Source organism: Martes martes (genome assembly GCF_963455335.1).
Source record: "Martes martes genome assembly, chromosome: X".
Classification (NCBI taxonomy): Eukaryota; Metazoa; Chordata; class Mammalia; order Carnivora; family Mustelidae; genus Martes; species Martes martes.
Window position 1 is genome coordinate 59,344,556 of NC_137897.1, and position 17,250 is coordinate 59,361,805.

The window sequence follows — 17,250 nt, forward strand, 5'->3', positions numbered from 1 at the left end:
TGAAATTTTGTAGAAGAAATGTGAAATTCTCTTTTAGATTTCACTATAATCATCAAAATCAAAATCATGTTTCATTTGGTCTTGGCTATGAGCCAGTGAAGCAGGTAACAGAGCCAGTATTAGAACTCAGTTTTCCTAATTCCCAAACCAGTGTTTGTCATACAAATTTCAAATAAGACTTCCCATTTCAGTTTGGTCATGTGTGAAGATGAGTCAATGAATCTTTCTGTCCAGTAGGAATTTTGCAACTCTCCTTTGAACAGGAAGTAAGAAAGTATCTTCTGACAATGAGGGAATGTTTTTGTATCCTTTTTCTTAGGAAACTAGAGATTCAAAATTAGTTTCAACATTTTTAAAATCTATAATTGGGAAGAAGTGAATTTTTTAAACTTGACTAGGTAAGTACATTGTAAAGAATCACTAAGAGTCAAGGGGTTAGGTTCCTAAGGATCTTAACAAGATTCTCATGTATGACAGAAATTTGTTTTAACAGAATCCTTAAATAACAAACTCCTAAATCTCAGAATATTCAACATGGGGAAACTTGTTTTTGGTGCCTTCCTTTCTGGTTACCTTAGCTATTTCAAAATGTAAAAAGAAAAGTTGGAAAACATCACAGATTGGAGTAGGTGTGTGTTTTGGGGGTGACCTTTCAGGGTTATTTAACTTACTCTCCAATATTTGATGAAATAATTGAAGACTGTTGTAGCAATGTACAGGCAGTAGAGAACAGAATAAGCTAAGAACTGAAGAAAGAATTTGTAGTTGGAAAATCCAATGCAATTATTAACCCTAAAAAAAGAGAAAAAGTAATTTGAAATCAGGATCCATTGATTGAGAACACATGGATACATAAGTGAACACAGCAATGGAAGTACGTTACTCCTGCTGCTTCATTATGTGCTGTGTAGAAACTCAACAGAAACAGAAGTCCCTTAATAGGAACAGACTGGAAAAACAAGTTCATGTCTCATTTGTTTCTCTTTTCATTTACAGGCGTAGAGACACCTGGCCTACTTAATAGTTCTGGACTGGTTCCTGATCCACCCAAGAAAAGCTGAATCTTGGATGCTAAAAACATATTGCAATCTTAACAGCTACACTTAGTATAGAGTGACATATTCTCTGTAGTTAGATGGTTTCAGACTTGTTCTCTAAGTCAGACATTCAAAATTTGGAGAAGAATTGCTGAAGTTAATAATCTAGAATATTTCAAACATCAAGACAACTAAAAACAGAATGAATTGTATAATGTCAAAGAAGAGAACTGTTTGTACTTGATTTCATTACTATACCCAACTACTAAAGCCAACAAACAAAAGACCATTAGTTTTGTGAACACAGGAATTCACTACCATACCTTTGGTGGTATTATTTATTTTTGCTTTAAAATCTTATGCCTCCCCTGTCCCCCATGTACATACAAGACCCAGTGATTTATGGTTAGAGAAACAAACATGTTAAAACTATGCTTAGGAGAGTAGGCATTTTGAGTAACTTTGACCCTTTCAGAGTAAAGAAATGAATGAAAGGGACATACCAAGGGCAGTGATGATCCATTTTTAATACACACCTACAAAAGAAACAAAATACATGTGATAAGTAGAGCTATGGAAATGAAGTAACACCTCATAATTGAACTTGTCTCACCAGTATAATTACATGGTACCGGTACACTCATTCCTAGATTTCCACTATAAGCTACTACAAAATTATTTTGTTCTCAGTTATTTCTAGTATGAGCCAATCACAACACTTTACAGGATTATGCTGGCCGCAAGTTACATGCCGGGAAGTCTAAGATATCTCCCCTCATTTTGCTCAATATGCAGATTAATAAAAGTACAGAAAAAAAACATATGGCTACAGTCTGTTAAAATAAAAGACCAATGGAGACCACCCTTGAAAATTTCCCAAGCTGACAAAACCAGTTTAGTCATACAAACAAAGCTTAATTTAGCTTATTTTATTAGACTGACTGGACCTGGGTCATTTCTTGCTTATGCCTCTGGAAATCATTAGTAAAACTTTATCTGTTTTCTAAGGTTGACATAAAGTAACCACTGACCAATTCTCTATCATTTAAGAAAATTATGACTATTCTAACTAATCACTGTAAAGAATAATTGTATATTCTCATAATAATTGTTTTCTCACTATATAAGCTGTTTTATAACAATATATCTCAAGCCTTATTTTTTGTTTTGGTTTGAGTGCTCCTGGTTTGCAAACTGTCTTTTTGGTGTGTACACAATAAAATTTTGCTAATTAGGAGTCCCTCGGTGGCTCAGTTGATTGTCTGTCTTCGGATCAGGTCATGATCCTGGGAACCTGGGATCAAGCCCCGCCTCAGGCTCCCTGCTCAGCCAGGAGCCTGCTTCTCTCCTTCCCTCTGCCCCTTCCCTGCTTGTGTTCTCTCTCTCTCAAATAAATAAATAAAATCTTTAAAAAAATTTAAAAATTACCAATTACTACTCTGGTGATTTATTTGTTTTACTTTGGCTATTTCTGATATTTTGACAGATTTCTTTCAATCAATGATAAGAGAAATATGAGTGGAACATATACCCAAGAAGGACATGAAGATTATATTAACATAAAGATGTGACTTTACAAAGCTAAAATAATTTGAGTACCAAAATAAAGTGGTACTGAGGTATAACCCAAAATACAAAGTGATTATCCATGCCTATGTAATTATATGAATAATAAACAAACAAACTAGCAAATAAGGGAGAAGAGACAAATCTCTCACGCAGAAGAATTTTAAAACTTCTGTAGATATTCTGCCTTCAAGGAGGGGGAGCATAACTTCCCATTCCTTTCATTTGGGCTATACATAGTGACTTCTTTCTAAAGGGTAAAGGAAGCAGCAGAGGAAGAGTGAATTTACATTAGAGAAATCTGACAAACACTACCTCAGCCAGATGATCAAGATTAATATTACAGTGAAAAGTCATGTTCATAATATGTGCCCTTGATATAATACAATGATAATGGTAATTTACCTCTATGCTCTTCCTATCCAAAACACAGTATCCAAGTCTAATCATGAGAAAAATATTGGACAAATCCCAACTGAGGGATATTCTACAAAATACTCCATCATTAATCCTAAAATCTTAAAAACTGTCTGGTTATCAAAAACAAGTAAAGTCTGAGAAACTGAAAGCGCTAAAAGAGCCTGAGAAGACATGCCAACTAAATGTAATGTGGTATCCTGGATGGGATCTTAGAAAATAAAAAGAACACTAGAGAAAAACAGGAATTCTAACCAGAGTACAGACTTCAAAAAAATAATGTACTGGTGTTGGTTCATTATTTGTTAACAAATGTATCATATTAATGTAAGAGTTTGATAACAGGGGAAACGGGATGTAGGACGTATAAGAACTATCATCACAATAACTTTATAAATCTAAAACTGTTCTGAAATAGAACACTTTATTGTTATTTATTTATTTTTTTATTTTTAAAAAATTTATTGATTAATTATTTTATTTATTGTTTTTAAAGATTTTATTTATTTATTTATTTGTCAGAGATCAAAAGTAGGCAGAGAGGTAGGCAGAGAGAGAGAGGGAGAAGCAGGCTCCCTGCTGAGCAGAGCCAGATGTGGGGCTCGATCCCAGGACCCTGGGATCATGACCTGAGTGGCAGGCAGAGGCTTTAACCCACTGAGCCACCCAGGCACCCCATTTATTGTTATTTTTTGATTTTTTAAAAATTTTTACTTATTTATTTACTTTTAAATATTTTACTTATTTATTTGAGAGAGAGCGTTAAGAGAGAGAGACCATAAACAAGGCAGGCAGCAGAGGTAGAGAGAGGAGCAGGCTCCCCAATGAGCAGGAAGTCTGATGCAGAGCCTGATCCCAGGACCCCGGGATTATGATCTAAGCTAAAGGCAGATGCGCAACTGACTGAGGCACCCAGGTGCCCCATTTTTTAATTTTTTTAAAAAATAAGTCAAGCAGAGAGAGTCAATTATCATACGGTTTTGCTTATTTGTGGAGCGTAAGGAATAACACGGAGGACATGGGGAGCTGGAGACGAGAAGGGACTTGGGGGAAATTGGAGGGGAGACGAACCATGAGAGACTGTGGTCTCTGAAAATCAATCTGAGGGTTTTGGAGGGGTAGAGGGTGGGAGGTCAGGTGAGCCTGGTGGTGGGTATTATGGAGGGCACGTACAGCATGGAGCACTGGGTTTGGTGCATAAACAATGAATTCTGGAACACTGAAAAGAAATTTAAAAAATAAATAAAAATTTTTAAAAAAGATTTATTTCTTTTACAAAGAGAATGTGAGCAAGGGGAGGCGTGGAGGGAGAAGGGGAGAAGCAGACTCCTTGTTGAGTGTGGAACCTGATATGGGGCTCCATCCCAGGACTCTGAGATCATGACCTGAGCCGAAATCAAGAGTCAGATGCTCAACCAACAGAGCTACCAAGGCACCCTGAACATTTATTTTTAAAATGGGGTTTTAGCAATTTGGGATCTCTTCTGATTCCATTCAAGTTTTAGGATTGTTTGCTCCAGCTCTTTGAAAAATGCCGGTGGAATTTTGATTGGAATGGCATTGAAAATATAGATTGTTCTAGGCAGTATAGACATTTTAACAATGTTTATTCTTCCGATCCATGACCATGGAATGGTTCTCCATATTTTTGTGTCTTCTTCAATTTCTTTCATGAGTGTTCTGTAGTTCCTCAAGTACAGATCCTTTACCTCTTTGGTTAGGTTTATTCCCAGGTATCTTATGGTTCTCGGTGCTATAGTAAATGGAATCAATTCTCCAATTTCCCTTTCTGTATTTTCGTTGTTAGTGTATAAGAAAGCAACTGACTTCCATACATTGATTTTGTATCCTGCCACATCACTGAATTGCTGAATGAGTTCTAGTAGTTTGGGGGTGGAATCTTTTGGGTTTTCCATATAAAGTATCATGTCATCTAAAAAGCTTCTGCACAGCAAAGGAAACAGTCAACAAAATAAAGAGGCAACCCACAGAATGGGAGAAGATATTCGCAAAGGACAATACAGACAAAGGGCTGATATGCATGATCTATAAAGAACTCCTCAAACTCTACACTCAAAAAACAGATAATCATGTCAAAAAATGGGCAGAAGCCATGAACAGACACTTCTCCAATGAGGACATACAAACGGCTAACAGACACATGAAAAAATGTTCATCACCACTAGCCGTCAGGGAGATTCAAATCAAAACCACATTGAGATACCACCTTACACCAGTTAGAATGGCCAGAATTAACAAGACAGTAAACAACGTGTGTTGGAGAGGATGTGGAGAAAGGGGAACCCTCTTACACTGTTGCTGGGAATGCAAGTTGGTGCAGCCACTTTGGAAAACAGTGTGGAGATTCCTTAAGAAATTAAAACTAGAGGTTCCCTATGACCCTGCAATTGCACTACTGGGTATTTACCCCAAAGGTACAGATGTAGTTAAAAGAAGGGCCATCTGTACCCCAATGTTCATAGCAGCAATGACCACAGTCACCAAACTGTGGAAAGAACCAAGATGCCCTTCAATGGACAAATGGATAAGGAAGATGTAGTCCATATGTACTATGGAGTATTAATGCCTCCATCAGAAAGGATGAATACCCAACTTTTGTATCAACATGGGCGGGACTGGAAGAGATTATGCTGAGTGAAATAAGTCAAGCAGAGAGAGTCAATTATCATATGGTTTTGCTTATTTGTGGAGCATAAGGAATAACACGGAGGACATGGGGAGATGGAGAGGAGAAGGGAATTGGGAGAAGTTGGAGGGGGAAGCGAACCATGAGAGACTGTGTTCTCTGAAAATCAATCTGAGGGTTTTGGAGGGGTGTGGGGGGGTGGGAGGTTGGTTGAGCCTGGTGGTGGGTATTATGAAGGGCACATACTGCATGGAGCACTGGGTGTGGTGCATAAACAATGAATTCTGGAACACTGGAAGGAAATTTAAAAAAATTAAAAAAGATAAAATGGGGTTTTGTATCTCCTTTCTATCTTTAGAATAGTTTGAATCATCATCATTCCAAGAGGGTGTGTGGCATGTGTTCATTATGATTGAAAGGAAATGCTCTTATCTAGGCATGGTCACATGTTAGGATCAGTCACTTTGCTGTCTAAGCTCAGTCCAGACGAAATGTGGATGTCACTTACATGGCACAGACAGAGCAGTGGTGGCAGCGATCTGGCTTGATCAAATGGCACCGGTCACAGAATCTAACAGCTATACAAAAAATAAGGTGGTTAGCATTGGTTAGGACTCAGTATGACACCATATATCTCAGTAGCCTATTTGGATGGCTTGTTATACATTGATTACAGGTAGTCAAGCTCATCTCAAGTTACCAACAAAAAGGCAGATTACAGAAGAGAATTGTGTACATATTTCTTTCCCCTGTTAAATCAATCTTGAAGGCACCTTTTGGGTGATGAAGGTAAAGGGAAAAGTTTTTGTATCTGGATATCTGATAATAAGATTAAGTATTATAAAACAAACAATACTATCAACTGCTTGAATGATCTTGGGAAAATCATTTAGATTCTATTTACCCCAACTTTCCTATATAAAAACAATTAATTCAATTGACCATTTCACAGATGAAGGAAGTAAAGACTTGGGACATATCAAGTGACTTACACAAGATCACACAGCAAGTGAGTGGCAGGACTGTGACTACTATAATTTTTCTAATCCCTTAGTTCATTCAGGGTTCTCTTCACTCTGTAAGTCTGATAGTAAAAAATATATATATATTCTCCCTCCCTCTTCTTTCCTTCTTTCCTTCCTTTCTTTATTTCCCTTAATGAAAGGCATTTTTTCTTCCCATTTTCTCTCTGTTCATCAATAAAGTATAACTACATTTAATGTAATTATTATTAAGTGAAAGAACTAAAATCATGAATAATTTGAGCTCATATAATAATTACAACTGAAGTATACATTAAGCATATATAATTGATTTAGCATAATGGACTGCTAATTCAGCAGTTTGTGTTTATGTCTAGCAATGGGGGATGACAAAAGTATGCTTATAATTGAGGCAATGAAAAAGGGAGAGGGACATGCATGTTTAATTCATTCAGCATGTTTTTTAAAGATATAGTAATGCCATTGCCCAGTTTATGCCACCATTATCTCTCATTTAGGTGACTATAATAGATGCCTAAGTATTTACCCTGCTTGTTCCCCATAATATATTCTTTGCAGAATAGCCAGATGATCTGTTAAAATGTGAATCAGATTATATCACTTTTTACCTAAACCCTTCAATGGACTTCCAACACCATTAGAATAAAATCCGAACTCCTTACCATGACCTGCATCATCTGGCCTTTGCTTGCCTCTTCAGTTTTAACTGGTATCACTCTCCACCTGCTATACTCCAGTCACATGGCTGCCTGTCCACTCTTTTAATACTGCAAGCTTGTTCCTGTCTAAGGGCCTTTTGTATTTGCAGTACCTTCTGCCTGGGAGGCTAGTCCCTCTGGTCTTTACTTCCTACTGGTTTTTATTATTCAGGTCTCAAACCAAAGGATGTTTCCTAAGAGAAGCCTTCTCTATATCATAGGGCTGCAAACAAATGATTCAAGGGTCCAGAGAATAGTGAGTAGTGAGTGAAGCAGCCAGCTGGAGACTGAGGGAACCTGAGAATGTATGCCTTATTTAAAGAGTGTGGCTACTACTCAGCTTTAGCTAATTTTTTGCCATGTGAAAATGTAGACTGAATGTTGCCACAGAGTCTGAGTTTTCAGGAGAAGCCAGAAATAAGGACTTTCATGTGGAAATATTCTAATTGTTAAAAATCAGTAACAAATACAAAGGTTTAAAGATACATTAGAGATCAAACAAAATTTATCTTGGGTCCAATTCATCCCATACACCTTTAGTTTGTAACCAATCTCTGTTCTGTCACATCATTCTGTTTACTACTGTGAGAAATTATACAAATAATTTCCTGTCTACTTTTCACCATACTTCAGTATGCATGAAGATTTTAAAAAATCATGACCACCATACCATCAATGCTCTAACACAGTGAATAATAAGTCCTTAATATCTAATACCCAGACCATACTAAATTTTTCCAAATCACCACATAGGATCTTAATAAATGATTACTGAATAAATGAATGATAAACAGATGAACATAAATGTCTAACAGTATAATTCCCAAAGCCTTGAAACACAATCTTCCTTATAAGAAACATTAGGATGACTTGTCAAAAGAGGTTTGATTTTCAAATTTTGAACAGTGGAAAACTGGTTCAGCTAGTACTAGAATAGTATTTATATCATACAGATGAAAACTAAGAGTTAAGACTCCATAGTGGACATTTACCCAAGAAAGATGACACATCTCTGCACAAATACTTGCACAAGAATATTCATAGCAGATTTACTCATGATAGCTAAGCACTGAAAACACCAAATGTGCATCAACTGGTGGATGGGTAAAATATAATATATTCATTCAATGAAATACTACTCAGCAATAAAAGGAATAAAGTACACAGCAATGTGAATGAATCTCAAAATATTATATTAAATAAAAGAAGCCAGACACAACTGTATATACTATATGATTACATTTATATAAAATTCTAGAGCTAGTAAAACTAATCTATGATGGAAAACTATCAGAACAGTGGTTTCCTTGGTGGTGGTTGGTGGGACTGACTGGGAAGGAGCATGAGAGAACTTTCTGGGGATGTGGTACTATTTATAGAGGTTTTGGTTACACAGATGTGTACATTTGTCAAAACACTGAATGGCAAACTTAAGATTTGTGTTTTTGTATGCAAATTTCACTCAAAAAAGAATGATAAAATATTTAGGTAGATGTGTATTTGATATCTGCTACTTAGTTTGAAATGTATGAAAAAATAAGATGGCTTGATGAATTAGGGATGAGGGATGGATTTGTGGCCAGATATATGATAAAGTAACATAGCAAAATGTTAGTGGTAGACTCCAGTGCTATAGGCCATAAAGATGAGCCTGTGGATATATATGACTTAGCCTTTTTGAGGTCTTTGCCGATCTCAAAATGTGACTTGACCCTTCTCTAGGTGACTTTGGATGAACTGACCTCCACTCCCAGTTCTTGTGTAAACCGGTAGCTTTTTGGCCATATCGATGAGCATCTGCTTCTGGACCTCAGGTCTCTCTTCATTTTCATAGCGTTCCTTGTCTGAATAGGACAAGTGGAACTAAAAGCAGAAGTGAGAGGCGAGACTTTATTTTCCAAGGTTCAAAGAAAACGTTAAAAACAACAACAATTTAGATGAAGATATTTGTTATCTACTGTTGGTGTCTAGGTATCAATTTGGTTTATAACTTTCTCAGCATAATTATCTTAATTATTTTATCTGGCTTTTATCTCAATCTTCATAAGTCCATGTGATAGGGTAGTATTGTTTTATAAATAAACTTAGCAAGTACTTTGTCTTATGGTTATACTAACTAGTATGTAGCAAAACTAAGGTAAACCCAGTTCACCTGATTCCAAGACTTGTGCCCTTTCCACTCCATTATACCATAGTAATGTTACGTACAGATGTATGATAGCTTGCTGCCAGGACCTGTTGATGATTACCTATGAATGTTATTAAGTTGTATTTTTCCTAGGTTACACTCTTAGAGAAGCTTGATGAGACTGCTTGTGACACTATATTCTAATCTTGCAAATGAGTAGAAGTTTGGGTATTCTTACTATTTCAGAAAATTTTAGTCTGATATTAAGCTTCTTGCCAATGTTGGCATCACACTTGGCTAATTTTGCAAAAGATATGTCAACAATTTCCAAAAGTAACAGACTCGAAAGCTTTCTTCCGCCTGGGCCAAAAGGTAAGCAAAGGTGAAAAAGAGAAGGATCTGTGATCAGATTTTGGGGGTTTAAACCTCATCTCTTCCACTTAATAGTGAAGAAATCACTTTGGAAAATCAGATACTTTCAGCCCAAGTTTCTTCATCTGTAAAACAGAGGAGATAATACCTACTTAATGTGATTAGTTTAAAAGTACTGGCTAATAAGTAACTAAAAGTTTCCTTTACAAGTCCAATTTCTTAAATCATTTAAAAATATTTGATACTATCATTTTAAATTTTAGCTTTTCTAGTTTTTAGTATAAAGTTTTAAACAATTCTACTTAATTTTGATAATTAAAAGTAGCACTTCGGACAGTCCTTTAATTTGGGGGCTGTCCTGGGAAATAACTTTTGTGTGGCATACTGCACCTGCTTGAAAGGCAGAGGCAGAGTTCTTACTGGCAGTATGTGATAAAAACCTGTGGTTATTCAACAAGTAAGTTCTGGATTGGAATAAGATGTCATGTTTGGATGCCCTCTTTCTGGCACTAACTAAGCCTTTTTGAGCTTTAGAATGCAATGGAACAGTAAACACATTTTAGATGGGCAACTGATGATAGATTGGGATGTATTTGGTATTAGAGAAATGAATATCATGGCTATCAACTTGGACCCAAAGACTCACTTTTTCTTTTTACCAATTAAAAATGCTGAAAATGTGGTCTTAAGTGTTAGACATTTGCAATTCTTATCTAAATCTTACTAAATTTCTACAAAATTCCCAACCACTCAGCCTTTCTATTGGCCTACAAGCTTTCTAAATAGGGTGGAGGGGACAATTATTTCTATTGAGCTAAAATTCACATAACATAAGATTTAATTTTAAAATGCACATTTCATAGTGTAGATAGTGGCATTCGGTATATTCACAGTATTGGGCAGCCATCACCACTATCTACTTTCAGATTATTTATATCACCTCAAAAGGAAACACCATATTGCATTAAGTAATAATTCCTTATTTCCCCCATCCCCAGATCCTGGCAACCATTAATCTACTTTCTATCTCATTAGATTTCTTTCCTTTCTGGATATTGCATACAAATGATATCAAACAATATGTGGTCTGCTAGAAAGAAAACTTTCTAGCAGAAAGTTTTCATCCATGCTGCGGCATGTATCTGTAATGCACTCCTTGTTATACCTGGATAATATTCCTTTATGGACATAACACCCATGATTTACCTATTTCATCTGTTGATGGATAATTCATTTCCATCTTTTGGCTATAGTGGCTAGTGCTCTATGAACAACTGTGTATAGCTTTTGAACAATTGTTTTTAATTTGAGTATATACCTAGGAATAGAATTGTTGGGTCACAAGATAATTTTATGTTTAACTTTATGAGAAACTGAAAAACTATATTCCACAGCAGCTGTACCATTTTACATTCCCAGTAGCAATATATGAGGATTCAGTTTCCCACATCCACATTAACACTTATTTTTTCCTTCCTTCCTCTCTCTCTCTCTTTTCTGTATGTATGTACATATGTATGTATTTATATTTTGGACTTCTTAGTGGGTGTGAAGGGGCATCTCACTGTAGTCTTGATTTACATTTCTCTATTGACTAATGATGTCAATCATCTTTTCATGAGCTTGTTGGTCATTCAAATATATTCTTTAGAGAAATGTCTAGTTAAATCATTTGCCCATTTAGTAGTTGGGTTGTTTGTCTTTTTGTTGTTAAGTTGTAAGAATCTTTATATATTCTGGATACTTGATACTTGACATTTATTGAATATTTAATTTATGAACATTTTCTCCCATTCCATAGGTTGCCTTTTCACTCTGTTGGTTGTGGTTTGATGCTCAGAAGTTTAAATTTTAATGTAGTCCAGTTTACCTTTACTTTTGTTTTCTCTGCTTTTGACGTCATGTCTAAGAAATCATTGCCAGAATCCAATGTTATGAAACTTTTTGCTTATGGTTTTTCCTAAAGATTATTTATTTATTTATTTGAGAAACAGAAAGAGCACATGTGCAGGAGAGCATGAATTGGGGGGTGGAGGAGCAGAAGGAGAGGGAGAAGGAGACTCTCTGCTGAGCAGGGAGACCAGTGCTGGGCTCAATTCCAGGACCCTGAGATCATGACCTAAACCAAAGGCAGAAGCTTAACCAACTGAGCAACCCAGGCACCAGCCTCTGTATTTTTTTTTTTTTCTAAAGGTTCTGTAGCTTTCCATTTGAGCTAATTTTTGTATATGGTGTAAGGGTCCAACTTCATTATTTTGCATGTGCGTGTCCAATTTTCCCAATACCATTTGTTGAAAAGACCATCTTTTCTCCATTGAACGGTCTTATTACCCTTTTCGACCATATATGTGAGGATATATATGGTCACATATATATGAGGATTTATTAGTAGGCTCTTACTTCTGTTCCATACAGACACATTCCATTGTGTCTGTAGCACACTGTTTTGATTACTGTAGCTCTGTAGTAAATTTAGAAATGAATAAATGAGACCTAGGACTTAGTTCTTTTTCAAGATTATTTTAGCTATTTGGGGTCCCTTAAGATTTCATATGAATTTTAAGATGGAATTTTCTACTTATGCAAAAAATATTGGGATTTTGATAGAGACTGCAACAAATCTGTAGACTACCTTGGGTAGTGATGACATTCTTAACATTAATTTTTCCAATCCATGAACATGAGCTGTCTTTCCATTTATTTGTATCTAATTGTTTTTAGCAGAAGTTTTTAGTTTTCAGTGTACTGAGATTTTCACCTCCTTGATGAAGTTTATTCCTAAGTATTTTATTCTTTTTCATGATACTGTAAATGCAACAGATTTGGGGGGAGGATATTTAGGGTCTTCCACATATAAAATCATACTGTGTGTGAACAGAGGCAATTTTACTTTTTTCTACCTAATTTCGATGCCTTTTTTTCTTCTTGCCTACTTGCACTGGTTAGAGAATGTGTTCCTCACCTCTCTCTCTCTCTTTTGGAAGATTTTGAGAAGGACTCATGTTAATTATTCTTCTGATTGAATTTACCTGTGAAACCATCTTGTCCTGAGCTTTACTTTTTTGATTGGTTTTTGATTAGTAAATCTCTTTACTTATTTTGGGTATGTTCAAAATTTTTAAAATTTCTTCTTGAGTCAGTTTTGATGGTTTGTGTATTTCTAGGAATTTTTCCATTTCATCTAGGTTTCTGATTTGTTGGCACACAATCCTTCTATTATAATTCTTTCTGTTTCTATAAGGTCTGTAGTAATGTTCCACTTTCATTTCTGATATTAGTAATTTGTGTCCTCTCTGCCTTTGTTCAGTCTAGCTAAAAGTTTCTTTATTTTGTCGATCTTTCCAAAGTCCCAATTTTGGTCTTATTGATTATTTCTACTGTTTTCTATTCCTTATTTGGTTTTATCTCTGCTATAATCATCCCTATTTATTGCTGCTAACTTTGGGGATAGAGTGCTCTTCATTTTCTCATTCTTTAAGGTGTAAAGAATATTGAATTGACATATTATTCCTTTTGTAAGTGTTTATAACTATAAATTTTCTTCCAAATACTGTTTTATTGCATCCTAAAATTTTTGGTATGTTCTTTTTCATTTTATGTCTATTTTTATTTATATTTAATTTATATTTATTTTATTTATATTTATGTTTATTCTTGATTTTTTAAATTTCTCTTCTGATTTTTCATTTAATTCATTGGTTGTTTAAGAGTGTTGTTCAATTTCCCAAATTTGTGAATTTATAGTTTTCCTCTGGTTATCGAGTTTTAGTTTCATTCCACTGAAGTTGGAGAAAATCCTTTGTATGATTACAGTCTTTTAAATTTATTGAGACTTGTTTTGCATCCTAATATATGATCTATATTACAGGATGTCCTGCGTGCTCATGGGAAGAACTTGTACTCTTTTATTTTTGGGTGGAGTGTTCTGTTCATGTGTATTACATCTAGTTGGTTTACAGTGTTATGAAATCCTTCATTTCTGTATTGATCTTCTGTCTAGGTGTTCTCTCCATTATTGAAAATGGGTTATTGAAATCTCCAATTATTGTAGGACTGTGTATTTTTTCCGTCAGTGCTGCCAGTTTTTACTTCCTACATTTTGGGGCACTCTATGTTTATAACCACAGAATGTTCTTGATGAATTGATTATCTTATCAATATCTAATGTCCATCTCTCTTTTCTCATGGGTTAAATATTTTATTCATTTTTTCAGCTTTATTGAGGTATGACTGGCAGTTAAAAATTGGATATATTTAAGATAGGCAATGTGATGCTTTGATACACATATAAATTGTGAAATGCTTACCACGTCAAGCTAATTAACATATCTGCCAACTCACACAGTTACTGTTTTGTTATGGTACAACATTTGAGATTATTCTCTTATATTTTAATTATATAATACATTATTAATACATTTTTATTAACCATAGACACCATGCTATACATTAGGTCTGCACAATTTATTCATTTTATAGCTGAAATTTTGTACATTTTTGCCAACACGTCCCCTAACTCCCACTTCCCAGTTTCTGATAACCACCATTCTGTTCTATAACTATGAATTTGCTTTTTTTTTTGAAGATTTGACATATAAGAGAGATCATGCAGTACTTGTCTCATTAGCATAATGTCCTCTAGGTACATCCATGTTGTTGCAAATGGCAAGATTTCTTTATTTTGAAAGACTGAATAATATTCAATTATACATATATTCCTTATTTTCTCTATCTACTCATCGACTGATGAACACATAGGTTTTTTCTATATCTTTATGACTACAAATAGCAGGAGTGCATATGTCTCTTCAGTAATCTGTTTTCATTTCCTTTGGTTATACACCAGAAGTGGGGCTGCTTGATCATATGGTAGTTCTATTGCTAATTTCTGAGGAATCTCAACACTGTTTTCCATAATGGTGGTAGCAATTTACATTCCCACCAACTACGAACAAGGCTTCCCTTTCTTCCATATCCTCACCAAAACTTGTTTATGCCTTGACTTTTTTTTGAAGATTTTATTTATTTATTTGACAGACAAAAATCACAAGTAGGCAGAGAGGCAGGCAGAGAAAGAAGGGGAAGCAGGCTCCCTGCTGAGCAGGGAGCCTGATGTGGGGCTGGATCCCAGGAACCTGGGATCATGACCTGAGCCGAAGGCAGAGGCTTTAACCCACTGAGCCACCCAGGCGCCCCTATGCCTTGACTTTCTGATAACAGCCATCCTAACAGTTCTGAGGTAATATCTCATTGTGGTTTTGAGTCACATTTTTCTGACAATTAGTGAGGTTGAACATGTTTTCAAATATTTGTGTGCCATTTGTATGTTCTTTTTGTTTTGTATATTACTATTGTTAGTCAGTTATATGAGTTACATATATATAATAATAACTTTATATAATAACTGCTTATCAGGTAATTTGGAAATATTTCCTCCCATTCCATAGATTGTCTTATAATTGTATTGATTGTTCCCTTTACTATGCAGAAACTTTTTAGTTTGATGTAGTCCCACTTGCTTATTTTTGCCTTTGTTATGTCTGGCTTTGGTGTCAAATCAAAAAAATTATGCCAAGACCAATGTCAAAGAGTTTTCCTCTGTTTTTCCTTTCTTTTCTATTCTTTATTTTTAAATTAATTAATTAATTAATTTGACAGACAGAGACTACAAGTAGGCAGAGAAGCAGGCAGAGAGAGGAGAAAGCAGGCTCCCTGCTGAGCAGAGAGCCTGATGCGGGGCTTGATCCCAGGACCCGGGGATCATGACCTGAGCTGAAGGCAGAGGCTTAACCCACTGAGCCACCCAGGTGCCCCTCCTTTCTTTTCTCTTTTAAAATTGTATTTATTTATTTGACACAGAGTGAGAGCAAAAGATGGGGAGTAGCAGGCAGAAAGAGGGAGAAGCAGGCTCCCCATAGAGCAGGAGGAGTTTGATGTGGGATTCGATTCCAGGACCCTGGGGTCATGACCTGAGCTGCAGGCAGTCACTTAACCGACTGAATCACCAAGGTGCCCTGCTTTTCTTTCTTTCTTTTTTTTTAGGATTATTATGGTTTCAGGTCCTTTGTTCAAGTCATTAATTCATTTAAAATGAATTTTTTGAGATAGAGATCTAATTTCTTTCCTTTGCAATGTGAATATCCAATTTCCCCAGCACATTTATTAAAGAGATTATCATTTTCCCATTGTGTATCCTTGGCAACTTTGTTAAAGATCAATTGACTGAATATGCAAGGGTTTATTTTGAACTCTTGAATCTTGTCTAGTTTATGTGTCTCATTGTATGCCAGTACAGCACTGTTTTGATTGCTATAAATTTATAATATAATTTGAAATCAGGAAATGTAATGCCTCCAGCTTTTTTTTTCTTGCTCAAACTTGCTTCAATTATTTAGGTTCTCTTGTGATTCCAAGTGAATTCTAGGATTGTTTTTTATATTTCTGTAAAAAAAAATGCCATTGAAATCTTGAGAGGTATTACGCTGAATGTGTAGATTGCTGTAGGTGTATGGACATTTTTTTTAAATTTTTTATTTATTTTCAGCGTAACAGTATTCATTGTTTTTTTTAACCACACCCAGTGCTCCATGCAATCTGTGCCTTTCCTAATACTCACCACCTGGTTCCCACAACCTCCCACCCCCCACCCCTTCAAAACCCTCAGGTTGATTTTCAGAGTCCATAGTCTCTCATGGTTCACCTCCCCTTCCAATTTCCCTCAACTCCCTTCTCCTCCCCATCTACCCTTGTCCTCCATATTATTTGTTATGCTCCACAAATAAGTGAAACCATATGATACTTGACTCTCTCTGCTTGACTTATTTCACTCAGCATAATCTCTTCCAGTCCCATCCATGTTGCTACAAAAGTTGGGTATTCATCCTTTCTGATGGAGGAATAATACTCCATAGTGTATATGGACCACATCTTCCTTATCCATTCATCCGTTGAAGGGCATCTTGGTTCTTTCCACAGTTTGGCGACCGTGGCCATGGATGCTATAAACATTGGGGTACAGATGGCCCTTCTTTTCACTACATCTGTACCTTTGGGGTAAATACCCAGTAGTGCAATTGCAGGGTCATAGGGAAGCTATAGTTTTAACTTCTTGAGGAATCTCCACACTGTTCTCCAAAGTGGCTGCACCAGCTTGCATTCCCACCAACAGTGTAAGAGTGTTCCCCTTTCTCCACATCCTCTCCAACACACGTTGTTTCCTGTCTTGCTAATTTTGGCCATTCTAACTGGTGTAAGGTGGTATCTCAATGTGGTTCTGATTTGAATCTCCCTGATGGCTAGTGATGATGAACATTTTTTCATGTGTCTGGTAGTCATTTGTATGTCTTCATTAGAGAAGTGTCTGTTCATATCTTCTGCCCAT

The 17,250-nt window shown here is 35.8% G+C and overlaps 1 protein-coding gene across 2 annotated transcripts in view; it reads right to left on the reverse strand.

Moving 5' to 3' along the window:
• The window catches only part of ZDHHC15 (zDHHC palmitoyltransferase 15), a gene marked incomplete at both ends in the record, with an annotated part of 181,870 nt that overhangs the window by 71,178 nt on the left and 93,442 nt on the right, over positions 1-17,250 (reverse strand). For both annotated transcript variants that reach the window (XM_080795769.1, XM_080795770.1), the window contains 4 exons: positions 672-792; positions 1,541-1,573; positions 6,176-6,245; positions 9,112-9,232. In XM_080795769.1, the coding sequence (XP_080651895.1) occupies positions 672-792; positions 1,541-1,573; positions 6,176-6,245; positions 9,112-9,232 (345 nt within the window). The remainder of the gene's footprint in view (positions 1-671; positions 793-1,540; positions 1,574-6,175; positions 6,246-9,111; positions 9,233-17,250) is intronic.